The 16,624-nt window shown below is 42.9% G+C and overlaps 1 protein-coding gene across 4 annotated transcripts in view; it reads right to left on the reverse strand.

The window, feature by feature from the left end:
- SCLT1 (sodium channel and clathrin linker 1) overlaps positions 1–16,624 on the reverse strand; it is a 272,388-nt gene that overhangs the window by 100,326 nt on the left and 155,438 nt on the right. For all 4 annotated transcript variants that reach the window (XM_069743945.1, XM_069743944.1, XM_069743943.1 and 1 more), the window contains one exon: positions 9,952–10,023. In XM_069743945.1, the coding sequence (XP_069600046.1) occupies positions 9,952–10,023 (72 nt within the window). The remainder of the gene's footprint in view (positions 1–9,951; positions 10,024–16,624) is intronic.

Consider the following 16,624-nt stretch of genomic DNA (forward strand, 5'->3'; position numbering starts at 1 on the left):
CACCTCACATTTTAAGTGAGTTTGGGGGGGTAAATGTAACATAAAATACCCAAAAGTGACACATTCTAAAAAATGCACCCCTAAATGTGCACAACACCACAACATAGAAGTTTTTTAAACCTTCAGGGCATTTTTTTTTCACATTTTACTTTTTTCACAAAAAAATTACATTGGAACCAAACTTTTTTATTTTCACAAGGGAATCAGGAGAAAATGGACCATAAAATTTTTTGTGCAATCTCTCCTGAATACGCAATACCCCGTATGTGGGGGAAAGCCACTGTTTGGGCGCATGACAGAGCTCAGAAGGGAGTTAGAATCGTATGACTTTTTGAATGCAAAATTGGCTGGAATCAATGGTGGGCGTCATGTCACCCTCATGTACCTAAACATTGGAACCCCCCAATTCTAATTCTAACCAAAACTCTAATCACAACCCTAGCAGACCAACCATAACCCTAACCACAACACAACCCTAACCCCAGCACTAACCCTAGCCCCAACCCTAACCTAACACAACCCTAACCCTAGCCCCATCCCTAACCTAACACAACCCTAACCCCAGCACTAACCCTAGCCCCAACCCTAACACAACCCTAACCTTACACCGAACCCTAATGAAAAAATGGAAATAAATACATTTTTTAAATTTTATTATTTTTACCTAACTAAGGGGGTGATAAAGAGGAGTTTGATTTACTATTTTTTTTTTATTTTGATCACTGTGATCAAAATGAACCAATAGGAAAATTTTAAAACATCCAGGCAATGAGAGTAGTCGGTGGTACAAAAAGCTGGATGACGATCATTTCGCATAAAGGCGCCTGTACGCGAAACGATCGCTGAACAGCTCTTTGTTCCACTGACTACTCTATTGGCTTGGATGTTTTAAAATTGCTGAAATAAAGTGAATTTTAAGGACGGTGAGTGCCACTCTTTTCTCTTTTGCTGCATGGACATTTGCATTGTTTTTTCTATGAGTGAGCACCCAGGAGTCAGATTTGGACAGCCATAAGCACACTGTATATTTAAAAAAAAAAAAAAAAAAAGACAAGCACAAAGTGTTGCAGTAGTGCAGATCAGTTTTTCTTTGTTTGGAACAACAGGAAAAATTTCCTATTGCCTATTGTTGCCGGGTGGCGGCCGGCAGACCTCGGTGGGCGCACTGCGCATGCGCCCACCATTTTCTTCCCAGGAGAAGATGCCGACTGCTGGGGGACAGGACTGAGGAATGCAGGAGGGCCCAGGGACCCCGGAGGTACCGGGGGGGGGAGGGAGGGGGAAGGGTTTCCCCATTTCTCTTTCCTCTGATGTGCTGGATCACATCAGAGGAGACAGAAATTAAGTGAGAAATCTTACTTTTTTTTCTTCTTTTTTTTTCAGTTGCCGTTATTCACAGAACCGCAGCACTCGGGTCGGTAAAAAATGACCCGAATCATGTTCTCCAGGGTCTCAGCTTTCCCTGGTAGTCGAAACCCCAGAGAATTTCTGACGCTGGGGGCCGCTATAACCTTATAAATACCCTTAACTGCAACCGTAAAAAGGCATATCGGCGGTCGTTAAGGGGTTAACTTGCTAACAAAAATAAATATGCTTCAAAAATTATGCTTATGTGGAGTAGACATGTGGTAAATTTTATTTATTAACTATTTTGTGTGGTATATCCATCTTCACAAACAAACGCAAGTCATATTAAACAAATTTTACCACTGTCATGAAGTACAATTTGTCACAAAATAAAAAACAAACAATCTCAGAATAATTGGGATACATTAAAGTGTTGCAGTGTTATCACCTCATAAAGCAACACTGGTCAGAAATAAAAAAAATGGCATGGTCACGAAGGTGAAAACAGGCAGAGGGGTGAAGGGGTTAAATGCGGTCTTTGGTTTTATGTATAATAAACAGTAATTATTTTACGTGATCCTTTTTGCATACTTCTCTTTATTTTCAAAGGGTTTGTAATGTGACACAGCTAAACTCAGCTGCACATTCTAATCATGCAGAAGGTTAGACAAGGAAATCAGAGCTGTATCATTAGGCCACATGCACACGTTGAGTATTTTGGTAAGTTTTTTAATTCAGCATTTGAAAGCCAAAACCAGGAGTGGGCAAAAAATGCAAAAGTGGTGACGTGTTTCTATTAAACTTTTCCACTCTAAAACTCATCAAACACTAAATGTTTGCACGTGGCCTTACATCTCACACACTGAGAAACCTAAGCTACGTTGGGAGTGTGTTATTTCTCCTGTTGTGTTGTTGCCTGATAATGATTGGGCAACTCATACAAAAAAAACTGACAACATGCACTTGGACTTAAAGGTTAAATCACTGTATCCCAAATTAAATATTTTCACTGCTAATACATCTGTAACGAGAAAAAAAAAAAAAAATTTCCGCCCTACAACCACTGTTACATTCAGTGTTCAGTTCAACACGAAAAATTTGGTGAAAGTTGCACTTCTACATTGATGTGCTACACACCTGGGTCCTGATTCATTATAGTGATTTCACCAGATTTTTGGGATAAAGCAGTTTGAAAAGTTACAAAATGCTTGTTTGCATAGCTTAACCCCTTTCTGACATCGGACGTACTATCCCGTCCATGTGGGGTGGGCCCCTATGACCATGGACGGGATAGTACGTCCAGCGCGATCGGCGGCGCTCACGGGGGGAGCGCCGCCGATCGCGGCCGGGTGTCAGCTGCCTATCGCAGCTGACATCCGGCACTATGTGCCAGGAGCGGTCACGGACCGCCCCCGGCACATTAACCCCTGGCACACCGCGATCAAAGATGATCGCGATGTGCCGGCGGTGCAGGGAAGCACCGCGCAGGGAGAGGGCTCTCTGCGGGCTTCCCTCAGCCCCCCGCAGCAACGCGATGTGATCGCGTTGCTGCGAGGGTCTTACCTCCCTCCCTCCCTGCTCGAGCCCCGGATCCAAGATGGCCGCGGATCCGGGTCCTGCAGGGAGGGAGGTGGCTTCACAGAGCCTGCTCAGAGCAGGCACTGTGAAGGCTGCAGCGCTGCATGTCAGATCAGTGATCTGACAGAGTGCTGTGCAAACTGTCAGATCACTGATCTGTGATGTCCCCACCTGGGACAAAGTAAAAAAGTAAAAAAAAAAATTTTCAAATGTGTAAAAAAAAATAAAAAAAAACATTCCAAAATAATGAAAAAAAAAAAAAAATATTAGTCCCATAACTACATTTCTTTATCTAAATAATAAAAAAAACAATAAAAGTACACATATTTAGTATCGCCGCGTCCGTAACGGCCCGACCTATAAAACTGGCCCACTAGTTAACCCCTTCAGTAAACACCGTAAGAAAAAAAAAAAAAACGAGGCAAAAAACAGCGCTTTATTATCATACCGCCGAACAAAAAGTGGAATAACACGCGATCAAAAAGACAGATATAAATAACCATGGTACCGCTGAAAACGTCATCTTGTCTCGCAAGAAACGAGCCGCCATACAGCATCATCAGCAAAAAAATAAAAAAGCTATAGTCCTGAGAATAAAGCGATGCCAAAATAATTATTTTTTCTATAAAATAGCTTTTATCGTATAAAAGCGCCAAAACATAAAAAAATGATATAAATGAGGTGTCGCTGTAATCGTACTGACCCGAAGAATAAAACTGCTTGATCAATTTTACCAAACGCGGAACGGTATAAACGCCTCCCCCAAAAGAAATTCATGAATAGCTGGTTTTTGGTCATTCTGCCTCACAAAAATCGGAATAAAAAGCGATCAAAAAATGTCACGTGCCCGAAAATGTTACCAATAAAAACGTCAACTCGTCCCGCAAAAAACAAGACCTCACATGACTCTGTGGACCAAAATATAGAAAAATTATAGCTCTCAAAATGTGGTAACGCAAAAAATATTTTTTGCAATAAAAAGCGTCTTTCAGTGTGTGACGGCTGCCAATCATAAAAATCCGCTAAAAACCCCGCTATAAAAGTAAACCCCCCTTCATCACCCCCTTAGTTAGGGAAAAATTAAAAAAATGTATTTATTTCCATTTTCCCATTAGGGCTAGGGTTAGAGTTAGGGCTAGGGTTAGGGCTAGGGTTAGGGCTAGGGTTAGGGCTAGGGTAGGGCTAGGGTTAGGGCTAGGGTTAGGGCTAGGGTTAGGGCTAGGGCTACAGTTTGGGTTGGGGCTAAAGTTACAGTTAGGGTTTAGATTACATTTACGGTTGGAAATAGGGTTGGGATTAGGGTTAGGGGTGTGTCTGGGTTAGAGGTGTGGTTAGGGTTACTGTTGGGATTAGGGTTAGGGATGTGTTTGGATTAGGGTTTCAGTTATAATTGTGGGGTTTCCACTGTTTAGGCACATCAGGGGCTCTCCAAACGCGACATGGCGTCCGATCTCAATTCCAGCCAATTCTGCGTTGAAAAAGTAAAACAGTGCTTCTTCCCTTCCGAGCTCTCCCGTGTGCCCAAACAGGGGTTTACCCCAACATATGGGGTATCAGCGTACTCAGGACAAATAGGACAACAACTTTTGGGGTCCAATTTCTCCTGTTACCCTTGGGAAAATACAAAACTCGGGGCTAAAACATTTTTTGTGGGAAAAAAAAAGATTTTTTATTTTCACGGCTCTGCGTTATAAACTTTAGTGAAACACTTGGGGGTTCAAAGTTCTCACAACACATCTAGATTAGTTCCCTGGGGGGTCTAGTTTCCAATATGGGGTCACTTGTGGGGGGTTTCTACTGTTTAGGTACATTAGGGGTTCTGCAAACGCAATGTGACGTCTGCAGACCATTCCATCTAAGTCTGCATTCCAAATGGCGCTCCTTCCCTTCCGAGCTCTGCCATGCGCTCAAATGGTGGTTTCCCCCAACATACGGGGTATCAGCGTACTCAGGACAAATTGGACAACAACTTTTGGGGTCGAATTTCTCCTCTTACCCTCGGGAAAATACAAAACTGGGGGCTAAAAAATAATTTTGGGGGGAAAGATTTTTTTTTTTAATTTTCACGGCTCTGCGTTACAAACTGTAGTGAAACACTTGGGGGTTCAAAGCTATCACAACACATCTAGATGAGTTCCTTAGGGGGTCTAGTTTCCAAAATGGTGTCACTTGTGGGAGGTTTCTACTGTTTAGGTACATTAGGGGCTCTGCAAACGCAATGTGACACCTGCAGACCATTCCATCTAAGTCCTCATTCCAAATGGCGCTCCTTCCCTTCCGAGCCCTCCCATGCGCCCAAACAGTGGTTCCCCCCCACATATGGGGTATCAGCGCACTCAGGACAAATTGGACAACAAATTGTGGGGTCTAATTTCTCCTGTTACCCTCGGGAAAATACAAAACTGGGGGCTAAAAAATAATTTTTGTGGGAAAAAATTTTTGTTTTATTTTTACGGCTCTCCATTATAAACTTCTGTGAAGCCCTTGGTGGGTCAAAGCGCTCAGCACAGATCTAGATAAGTTCCTAAGGGGGTCTACTTTCCAAAATGGTGTCACTTGTGGGGGGTTTCTACTGTTTAGGTACATTAGGGGCTCTGCAAACGCAATGTGACACCTGCAGACCATTCCATCTAAGTCTGCATTCAAATGGCACTCCTTCCCTTCTGAGCCCTCCCATGTGCCCAAACAGTGGTTCCCCATACATATGGTGTATAATCGCACTCAGGACAAATTGGGCAACAAATTTTGGGGTCCAATTTCTCCTGTTACCCTCAGGAAAATACAAAACTGGGGGCTAAAAAAATAATTTTTGTGGGAAAAAAATTTTGTTTTATTTTTACGGCTCTGCATTATAAACTTCTGTGAAGCACTTGGTGGGTCAAAGTGCTCACCACACCTCTAGATAAGTTCCTTAGGGGGTCTACTTTCCAAAATGGTGTCATTTGTGGGGGGTTTCAATGTTTAGGCACATCAGTGGCTCTTCAAACGCAACATGGCGTTCTATCTCAATTCCTGTCAATTTTGCTTTGAAAAGTCAAACGGCGCTCCTTCCCTTCCGAGCTCTCCCATCTGCCCAAACAGTGGTTCCCCCCCACATATGGGGTATCAGCGCACTCAGGACAAATTGGACAACAAATTGTGGGGTCTAATTTCTCCTGTTACCCTCGGGAAAATACAAAACTGGGGGCTAAAAAATAATTTTTGTGGGAAAAAATTTTTGTTTTATTTTTACGGCTCTCCATTATAAACTTCTGTGAAGCCCTTGGTGGGTCAAAGCGCTCAGCACACATCTAGATAAGTTCCTAAGGGGGTCTACTTTCCAAAATGGTGTCACTTGTGGGGGGTTTCTACTGTTTAGGTACATTAGGGGCTCTGCAAACGCAATGTGACACCTGCAGACCATTCCATCTAAGTCTGCATTCAAATGGCACTCCTTCCCTTCTGAGCCCTCCCATGTGCCCAAACAGTGGTTCCCCATACATATGGTGTATAATCGCACTCAGGACAAATTGGGCAACAAATTTTGGGGTCCAATTTCTCCTGTTACCCTCAGGAAAATACAAAACTGGGGGCTAAAAAAATAATTTTTGTGGGAAAAAAATTTTGTTTTATTTTTACGGCTCTGCATTATAAACTTCTGTGAAGCACTTGGTGGGTCAAAGTGCTCACCACACCTCTAGATAAGTTCCTTAGGGGGTCTACTTTCCAAAATGGTGTCATTTGTGGGGGGTTTCAATGTTTAGGCACATCAGTGGCTCTTCAAACGCAACATGGCGTTCTATCTCAATTCCTGTCAATTTTGCTTTGAAAAGTCAAACGGCGCTCCTTCCCTTCCGAGCTCTCCCATCTGCCCAAACAGTGGTTTACCCCCACATATGGGGTATCAGCGTACTCAGGACAAATTGTACAACAACTTTTGGGGTCCAATTTCTTCTCTTACCCTTGGGAAAATAAAAAATTGGGGGCGAAAAGATAATTTTTGTGAAAAAATATGATTTTTTATTTTTACGGTTCTACATTATAAACTTCTGTGAAGCACTTGGTGGGTCAAAGTGCTCACCACACCTCTAGATAAGTTCCTTAGGGGGTCTACTTTCCAAAATGGTGTCACTTGTGGGGGGTTTCAATGTTTAGGCACATCAGTGGCTCTTCAAACGCAACATGGCGTCCCATCTCAATTCCTGTCAATTTTGCATTGAAAAGTCAAACGGCGCTCCTTCCCTTCCGAGCTCTCCCATCCGCCCAAACAGTGGTTTACCCCCACATATGGGCTATCAGCGTACTCAGGACAAATTGTTCAACAACTTTTGGGGTCCAATTTCTTCTCTTACCCTTGGGAAAATAAAAAATTGGGGGCGAAAAGATAATTTTTGTGAAAAAATATGATTTTTTATTTTTACGGTTCTACATTATAAACTTCTGTGAAGCACTTGGTGGGTCAAAGTGCTCACCACACCTCTAGATAAGTTCCTTAGGGGGTCTACTTTCCAAAATGGTGTCACTTGTGGGGGGTTTCAATGTTTAGCCACATCAGGGGCTCTCCAAACGAAACATGGCGTCCCATCTCAATTCCAGTCAATTTTGCATTGAAAAGTCAAATGGCACTCCTTCGCTTCCGAGCTCTGCCATGCGCCCAAACAGTGGTTTACCCCCACATGTGGGGTATTGGCATACTCAGGACAAATTGTACAACAATGTTTGGGGTCCATTTTCTCCTGTTACCCTTGGTAAAATAAAACAAATTGGAGCTGAATTAAATTTTTTGTGAAAAAAAGTTAAATGTTCATTTTTATTTAAACATTCAAAAAATTCCTGTGAAGCACCAGAAGGGTTAATAAACTTCTTGAATATGGTTTTGAGCACCTTGAGGGGTGTAGTTTTTAGAATGGTGTCACACTTGGGTATTTTCGATCATATAGACCCCTCAAAATGACTTCAAATGAGATGTGGTCCCTAAAATAAAATGGTGTTGTAAAAATGAGAAATTGCTGGTCAACTTTTAACCCTTATAACTCCCTAACAAAAAAAAATTTTGGTTCCAAAATTGTGCTGATGTAAAGTAGACATGTGGGAAATGTTACTTATTAAGTATTTTGTGTGACATATCTCTGTGATTTAATTGCATAAAAATTCAAAGTTGGAAAATTGCGAAATTTTCATAATTTTTGCCAAATTTCCGTTTTTTTCACAAATAAATGCAGGTACTATCAAAGAATTTTTACCATTGTCATGAAGTACAATATGTCACGAGAAAACAATGTCAGAATCACCAGGATCCATTGAAGCGTTCCAGAGTTATAACCTCATAAAGGGACAGTGGTCAGAATTGTATAAATTGGCCCGGTCATTAACGTGCAAACCACCCTTGGGGGTAAAGGGGTTAAAGATGTGCAAACATTTTGCAACTTATATGCTTTTTTTTTGCCAGTCCCGGGCAGATCTTCCAAAGTGTCAAGAGCATAATCTGGACAAGATGCGATGATGGCCACCTGAAAAATTCTTAAAATGTCATGCTACTTCAGTGGTGTAACTTACGCCAAAAATTCCAATCATTGACTGGAATAACATTTCTAGTGAAGTGTGGAACGGAGTACGCCAGAAGTGGCTTGTGCCTTTTAATAAATTCAGATCATCTTACTCCTGCACTAAGGCTGGTTTCACACTCGTGTTCGGCAGGGCTGCGAATGACAGCCTTCTTCCTCCGTTAAGCTCCGCCCACTGCTGCACCTCTTCCTTCAGCTCCGCCCACGTCTGCATGCGTCCTGCATACTCCATCTTTAACATTGAGTATGCAGGCCATGCGGATGTATGTGGATGCCTCCACATGCGTCGTTTTGACGCTGCGCTGAACTGCGTCAAATGCAACATGTTGCATTTTGATGCGGTCGGTGCAGCATCAAAACAATGCATGCGGAGGCATCCACATACATCCGCATGGCCTGCGTACTCAATGTTAAAGATAGGGTAGGCAGGATGCATGCAGACGTAGGCGGAGCTGAAGGAAGAGGTGCTGCAGTGGGCGGGGCTTAACGGAGGAAGAAGGCTGCCATCCGCAGCCCTGCCGAACCCGTGTGAAACCAGCCTTAGTGCAGGAGCAAGATGATCTTAAGTTATTAAAAGGCACAAGCCACTTCTGGCGTACGCCGTTCTGCACTTCGCTAGAAATGTTATTAAAGTCCAGTATTTATAGAGGTTGTCAACTACATTTTCATTGATGACCTATCCGGGTGGCGTATCCCAAGAATAGGTCATCCATGAAAAGTAGTGGATAACCTCTTTTAGGCTATGTTCACACTTTGTGGATTCCACTGCGGATTTTTCCGCAGCGGAATTCCAAAATCCGCAGTGAAAACCCGTTGCGGTTTTTACAGCGGATTTATCGTGGTTTTTACTGCGGTTTCTTATGCGGATTTTCATCTGCAGTTTCCTATTGGAGCAGGTGAAAATCCGCAGAAAAGAAGTGACATGCTGTGGAATGTAATCTGCAGCGTTTCCGCGCGGTTTTTTCCGCAGCATGTGCACAGCGTTTTTTGTTTCCCACAGGTTTACATTGTACTGTAAACTCATGGGAAACTGCTGCGGATCCGCAACTGTAAAATCCGCTGCGGATCCGCAGCAAAATCCGCAAAGTGTGAACATAGCCTAACTACGATTATTCAGTGGGGTTAAGAAGGCTAATCTAAGAGGTAAGTCCCTACAGGCTTTTCTCTGGCTGTCCAGGTAGATTGACAGGTCTCTCCACACACACACGTAGGGAGTAGCTTTCAGTCTAGCTGAGCGAAGGGTGACCTGCCTATTGGACTAGTCACCTTGTCCCTGGACTCATTTTTTTATTATGTACTTTTCTGAGTTGTCACACTGCTCCAGAGTAAAGCACAGAAGGTTATAATACTGGAGCCGGTCTGGGATTCATGCTGCTCATGGATCTGGCATCGTGAATCAGCTGACAAGTTGCATTTAACAGTTCAGCGAATACATTTAATACATGGAGAAACCAAGGTTCACATGTAGAACACAGGTACATACCCTTTGTAGCACGGAGATGTCGCTAGTCAACTGCGAAATCTTCACATTACACAACTTTTTGGCACTCTCTACCTGAAATAGAAATTTGTATAAATTGGAGACCCACAAGCATCAAACATGTATAAGCAACAGAAAATAAACATGTTAAAGGGAAGCAGTTCATCAGGATTTTATACCCCAACTAATGGCATGTACGTAGGCGGTGTGATGATGATAACATTCTTACTGTTTTGAGAACTTTATCACTGTATGGTAATGATCCGCAAGTGCAGCAAATTTGGACAATGCACTTGCAGTTCTCGGGCCTCTCTCCATATTCCTTGCTTGCCATCTCTGAAATACTTTCCTTACAGAGATCTCATACGAGCACTGTCAGTGCCAGAGGCAGCACATGTGCAAAGCAATATATGGGTTTTGTGACATCATGAGGACCATACTGTGCATGCACTGATGCTATTGGGGAGCCATCTCGGTAGCCAAAGAATGTCACTGAAACAATCCGAGAAAAAGGCAGGAGAGCGGCAAGTACAATGTCCACATTTGCTGCACTTGTGGCTCATTAGCATACAATTTCAAAGATGGATTTCTCTAATAAGTAGAAACTGATTTCTACAAGCAAGGTAAGGATTACATGATCACTTAAGCTGCCATTAGTTTGGAGTGCAAAATCCTGATGACAAATTCCCTTTAATAAAAGCACAAAGAAAAATGATTAATACAATGAATTTTAAATGGCAAATGATAACATGTCAATCAAAAATTCCAGAACAGTGGGTAGTAGGTGTGGCGGCATGTAGGCAATCCTCCATGTCAGCTGAGATGGTAGGTTCTTACTCAGATGAGAACCGAAGACAAATTTGGGGGGCAACAGTGGATAACTCCACCCATCTTCATCTGGGCACCCTGTGCTGCTGCCGTAATATTACGTTTCTCCTTGTGAAGCTCCCCATGCAGACTTATGCAGATATATGGAAGCTTGCAAATTAACTCTCCATGAAGATTAAGCAGGTTGGCAAATTACTGCCATCTATTCAAGGTGGCTACCTTATTAACGAGCCTAACCGATGAGGGGTCCAGATATTGAGGGGGTAGTTAATTCCTAGGTGATACTATACAGCCAACTTAGGCTCTTTGGGGAGAGGTAACTTGCCTGCCATGAAGTTGTATAGTGCATAAATTCAGGGTCTCGGTCTCTGTATACAGACTGCTGCGATATGCTTCATTATACAGCAGTTATATAGTATATACTGACCGCTGTACAGATAGTAACAAGACGTTGGGCCCAGTAGGCTTCATTGTACCTTACAGCAGTTATATAGTATATACTGACCGCTGTACAGATAGTAACAAGACGTTGGGCCCAGTAGGCTTCAATGTACCTTACAGCAGTTATATAGTATATACTGACCGCTGTACCGATAGTAACAAGACGTTAGGCCCAGTAGGCTTCATTATACAGCAGTTATATAGTATATACTGACCGCTGTACCGATAGTAACAAGACGTTGGGCCCAGTAGGCTTCATTGTACCTTACAGCAGTTATATAGTATATACTGACCGCTGTACCAGTAGGAACAAGACGTTGGGCCCAGTAGGCTTCATTGTACCTTACAGCAGTTATATAGTATATACGGACCGCTGTACCGATAGTAACAAGACGTTGGGCCCAGTAGGCTTCAATGTACCTTACAGCAGTTATATAGTATATACTGACCGCTGTACCGATAGTAACAAGACGTTAGGCCCAGTAGGCTTCATTATACAGCAGTTATATAGTATATACTGACCGCTGTACCGATAGTAACAAGACGTTGGGCCCAGTAGGCTTCATTGTACCTTACAGCAGTTATATAGTATATACTGACCGCTGTACCAGTAGGAACAAGACGTTGGGCCCAGTAGGCTTCATTGTACCTTACAGCAGTTATATAGTATATACGGACCGCTGTACCGATAGTAACAAGACGTTGGGCCCAGTAGGCTTCAATGTACCTTACAGCAGTTATATAGTATTTACGGACCGCTGTACCGATAGTAACAAGACGTTGGGCCCAGTAGGCTTCATTATACAGCAGTTATATAGCATATACTGACCGCTGTACAGATAGTAACAAGACGTTGGGCCCAGTAGGCTTCATTGTACCTTACAGCAGTTATATAGTATTTACGGACCGCTGTACCGATAGTAACAAGACGTTAGGCCCAGTAGGCTTCATTATACAGCAGTTATATAGTATATACTGACCGCTGTACAGATAGTAACAAGACGTTGGGCCCAGTAGGCTTCAATGTACCTTACAGCAGTTATATAGTATACACTGACCGCTGTACAGATAGTAACAAGACGTTGGGCCCAGTAGGCTTCATTGTACCTTACAGCAGTTATATAGTATATACTGACCGCTGTACAGATAGTAACAAGACGTTGGGCCCAGTAGGCTTCAATGTACCTTACAGCAGTTATATAGTATATACTGACCGCTGTACCGGTAGTAACAAGACGTTGGGCCCAGTAGGCTTCAATGTACCTTACAGCAGTTATATAGTATATACTGACCGCTGTACAGATAGTAACAAGACGTTGGGCCCAGTAGGCTTCATTGTACCTTACAGCAGTTATATAGTATATACTGACCGCTGTACAGATAGTAACAAGACGTTGGGCCCAGTAGGCTTCAATGTACCTTACAGCAGTTATATAGTATATACTGACCGCTGTACAGATAGTAACAAGACTTTGGGCCCAGTAGGCTTCATTGTACCTTACAACAGTTATATAGTATATACTGACCGCTGTACAGATAGTAACAAGACGTTGGGCCCAGTTGGCTTCAATGTACCTTACAGCAGTTATATAGTATACACTGACCGCTGTACAGATAGTAACAAGACGTTGGGCCCAGTAGGCTTCATTGTACCTTACAGCAGTTATATAGTATATACTGACCGCTGTACAGATAGTAACAAGACGTTGGGCCCAGTAGGCTTCAATGTACCTTACAGCAGTTATATAGTATACACTGACCGCTGTACAGATAGTAACAAGACGTTGGGCCCAGTAGGCTTCATTGTACCTTACAACAGTTATATAGTATATACTGACCGCTGTACAGATAGTAACAAGACGTTGGGCCCAGTTGGCTTCAATGTACCTTACAGCAGTTATATAGTATATACGGACCGCTGTAACGATAGTAACAAGACGTTGGGCCCAGTAGGCTTCAATGTACCTTACAGCAGTTATATAGTATATACGGACCGCTGTACCGATAGTAACAAGACGTTGGGCCCAGTAGGCTTCAATGTACCTTACAGCAGTTATATAGTATTTACGGACCGCTGTACCGATAGTAACAAGACGTTAGGCCCAGTAGGCTTCATTATACAGCAGTTATATAATATATACTGACCGCTGTACAGATAGTAACAAGACGTTGGGCCCAGTAGGCTTCATTGTACCTTACAGCAGTTATATAGTATATACGGACCGCTGTACAGATAGTAACAAGACGTTGGGCCCAGTAGGCTTCAATGTACCTTACAGCAGTTATATAGTATATACTGACCGCTGTACCGATAGTAACAAGACGTTGGGCCCAGTAGGCTTCATTGTACCTTACAGCAGTTATATAGTATATACACTGACCGCTGTACCAGTAGGAACAAGACGTTGGGCCCAGTAGGCTTCATTGTACCTTACAGCAGTTACATAGTATATACGGACCGCTGTACCGATAGTAACAAGACGTTGGGCCCAGTAGGCTTCAATGTACCTTACAGCAGTTATATAGTATATACTGACCGCTGTACAGATAGTAACAAGACGTTGGGCCCAGTAGGCTTCATTGTACCTTACAGCAGTTATATAGTATTTACGGACCGCTGTACCGATAGTAACAAGACGTTAGGCCCAGTAGGCTTCATTATACAGCAGTTATATAGTATATACTGACCGCTGTACAGATAGTAACAAGACGTTGGGCCCAGTAGGCTTCAATGTACCTTACAGCAGTTATATAGTATACACTGACCGCTGTACAGATAGTAACAAGACGTTGGGCCCAGTAGGCTTCATTGTACCTTACAGCAGTTATATAGTATATACTGACCGCTGTACCGATAGTAACAAAACGTTGGGCCCAGTAGGCTTCAATGTACCTTACAGCAGTTATATAGTATATACTGACCGCTGTACCGATAGTAACAAGACGTTGGGCCCAGTAGGCTTCAATGTACCTTACAGCAGTTATATAGTATATACTGACCGCTGTACCAGTAGGAACAAGACGTTGGGCCCAGTAGGCTTCATTGTACCTTACAGCAGTTATATAGTATATACGGACCGCTGTACCGATAGTAACAAGACGTTGGGCCCAGTAGGCTTCAATGTACCTTACAGCAGTTATATAGTATTTACGGACCGCTGTACCGATAGTAACAAGACGTTGGGCCCAGTAGGCTTCATTATACAGCAGTTATATAGCATATACTGACCGCTGTACAGATAGTAACAAGACGTTGGGCCCAGTAGGCTTCATTGTACCTTACAGCAGTTATATAGTATTTACGGACCGCTGTACCGATAGTAACAAGACGTTAGGCCCAGTAGGCTTCATTATACAGCAGTTATATAGTATATACTGACCGCTGTACAGATAGTAACAAGACGTTGGGCCCAGTAGGCTTCAATGTACCTTACAGCAGTTATATAGTATACACTGACCGCTGTACAGATAGTAACAAGACGTTGGGCCCAGTAGGCTTCAATGTACCTTACAGCAGTTATATAGTATATACTGACCGCTGTACCGGTAGTAACAAGACGTTGGGCCCAGTAGGCTTCAATGTACCTTACAGCAGTTATATAGTATATACTGACCGCTGTACAGATAGTAACAAGACGTTGGGCCCAGTAGGCTTCATTGTACCTTACAGCAGTTATATAGTATATACTGACCGCTGTACAGATAGTAACAAGACGTTGGGCCCAGTAGGCTTCAATGTACCTTACAGCAGTTATATAGTATATACTGACCGCTGTACAGATAGTAACAAGACGTTGGGCCCAGTAGGCTTCAATGTACCTTACAGCAGTTATATAGTATATACTGACCGCTGTACAGATAGTAACAAGACGTTGGGCCCAGTAGGCTTCATTGTACCTTACAACAGTTATATAGTATATACTGACCGCTGTACAGATAGTAACAAGACGTTGGGCCCAGTTGGCTTCAATGTACCTTACAGCAGTTATATAGTATATACGGACCGCTGTACCGATAGTAACAAGACGTTGGGCCCAGTAGGCTTCAATGTACCTTACAGCAGTTATATAGTATATACGGACCGCTGTACCGATAGTAACAAGACGTTGGGCCCAGTTGGCTTCAATGTACCTTACAGCAGTTATATAGTATATACGGACCGCTGTACCGATAGTAACAAGACGTTGGGCCCAGTAGGCTTCAATGTACCTTACAGCAGTTATATAGTATTTACGGACCGCTGTACCGATAGTAACAAGACGTTAGGCCCAGTAGGCTTCATTATACAGCAGTTATATAATATATACTGACCGCTGTACAGATAGTAACAAGACGTTGGGCCCAGTAGGCTTCATTGTACCTTACAGCAGTTATATAGTATATACGGACCGCTGTACAGATAGTAACAAGACGTTGGGCCCAGTAGGCTTCAATGTACCTTACAGCAGTTATATAGTATATACTGACCGCTGTACCGATAGTAACAAGACGTTGGGCCCAGTAGGCTTCATTGTACCTTACAGCAGTTATATAGTATATACACTGACCACTGTACCAGTAGGAACAAGACGTTGGGCCCAGTAGGCTTCATTGTACCTTACAGCAGTTATATAGTATATACGGACCGCTGTACCGATAGTAACAAGACGTTGGGCCCAGTAGGCTTCAATGTACCTTACAGCAGTTATATAGTATTTACGGACCGCTGTACCGAAAGTAACAAGACGTTGGGCCCAGTAGGCTTCATTATACAGCAGTTATATAGCATATACTGACCGCTGTACAGATAGTAACAAGACGTTGGGCCCAGTAGGCTTCATTGTACCTTACAGCAGTTATATAGTATTTACGGACCGCTGTACCGATAGTAACAAGACGTTAGGCCCAGTAGGCTTCATTATACAGCAGTTATATAGTATATACTGACCGCTGTACAGATAGTAACAAGACGTTGGGCCCAGTAGGCTTCATTGTACCTTACAGCAGTTATATAGTATATACGGACCGCTGTACAGATAGTAACAAGACGTTGGGCCCAGTAGGCTTCAATGTACCTTACAGCAGTTATATAGTATATACTGACCGCTGTACCGATAGTAACAAGACGTTGGGCCCAGTAGGCTTCATTGTACCTTACAGCAGTTATATAGTATATACACTGACCACTGTACCAGTAGGAACAAGACGTTGGGCCCAGTAGGCTTCATTGTACCTTACAGCAGTTATATAGTATATACGGACCGCTGTACCGATAGTAACAAGACGTTGGGCCCAGTAGGCTTCAATGTACCTTACAGCAGTTATATAGTATTTACGGACCGCTGTACCGAAAGTAACAAGACGTTGGGCCCAGTAGGCTTCATTATACAGCAGTTATATAGCATATACTGACCGCTGTACAGATAGT

This window comes from Ranitomeya imitator, chromosome 1, assembly GCF_032444005.1.
Source record: "Ranitomeya imitator isolate aRanImi1 chromosome 1, aRanImi1.pri, whole genome shotgun sequence".
NCBI lineage: Eukaryota > Metazoa > Chordata > Amphibia > Anura > Dendrobatidae > Ranitomeya > Ranitomeya imitator.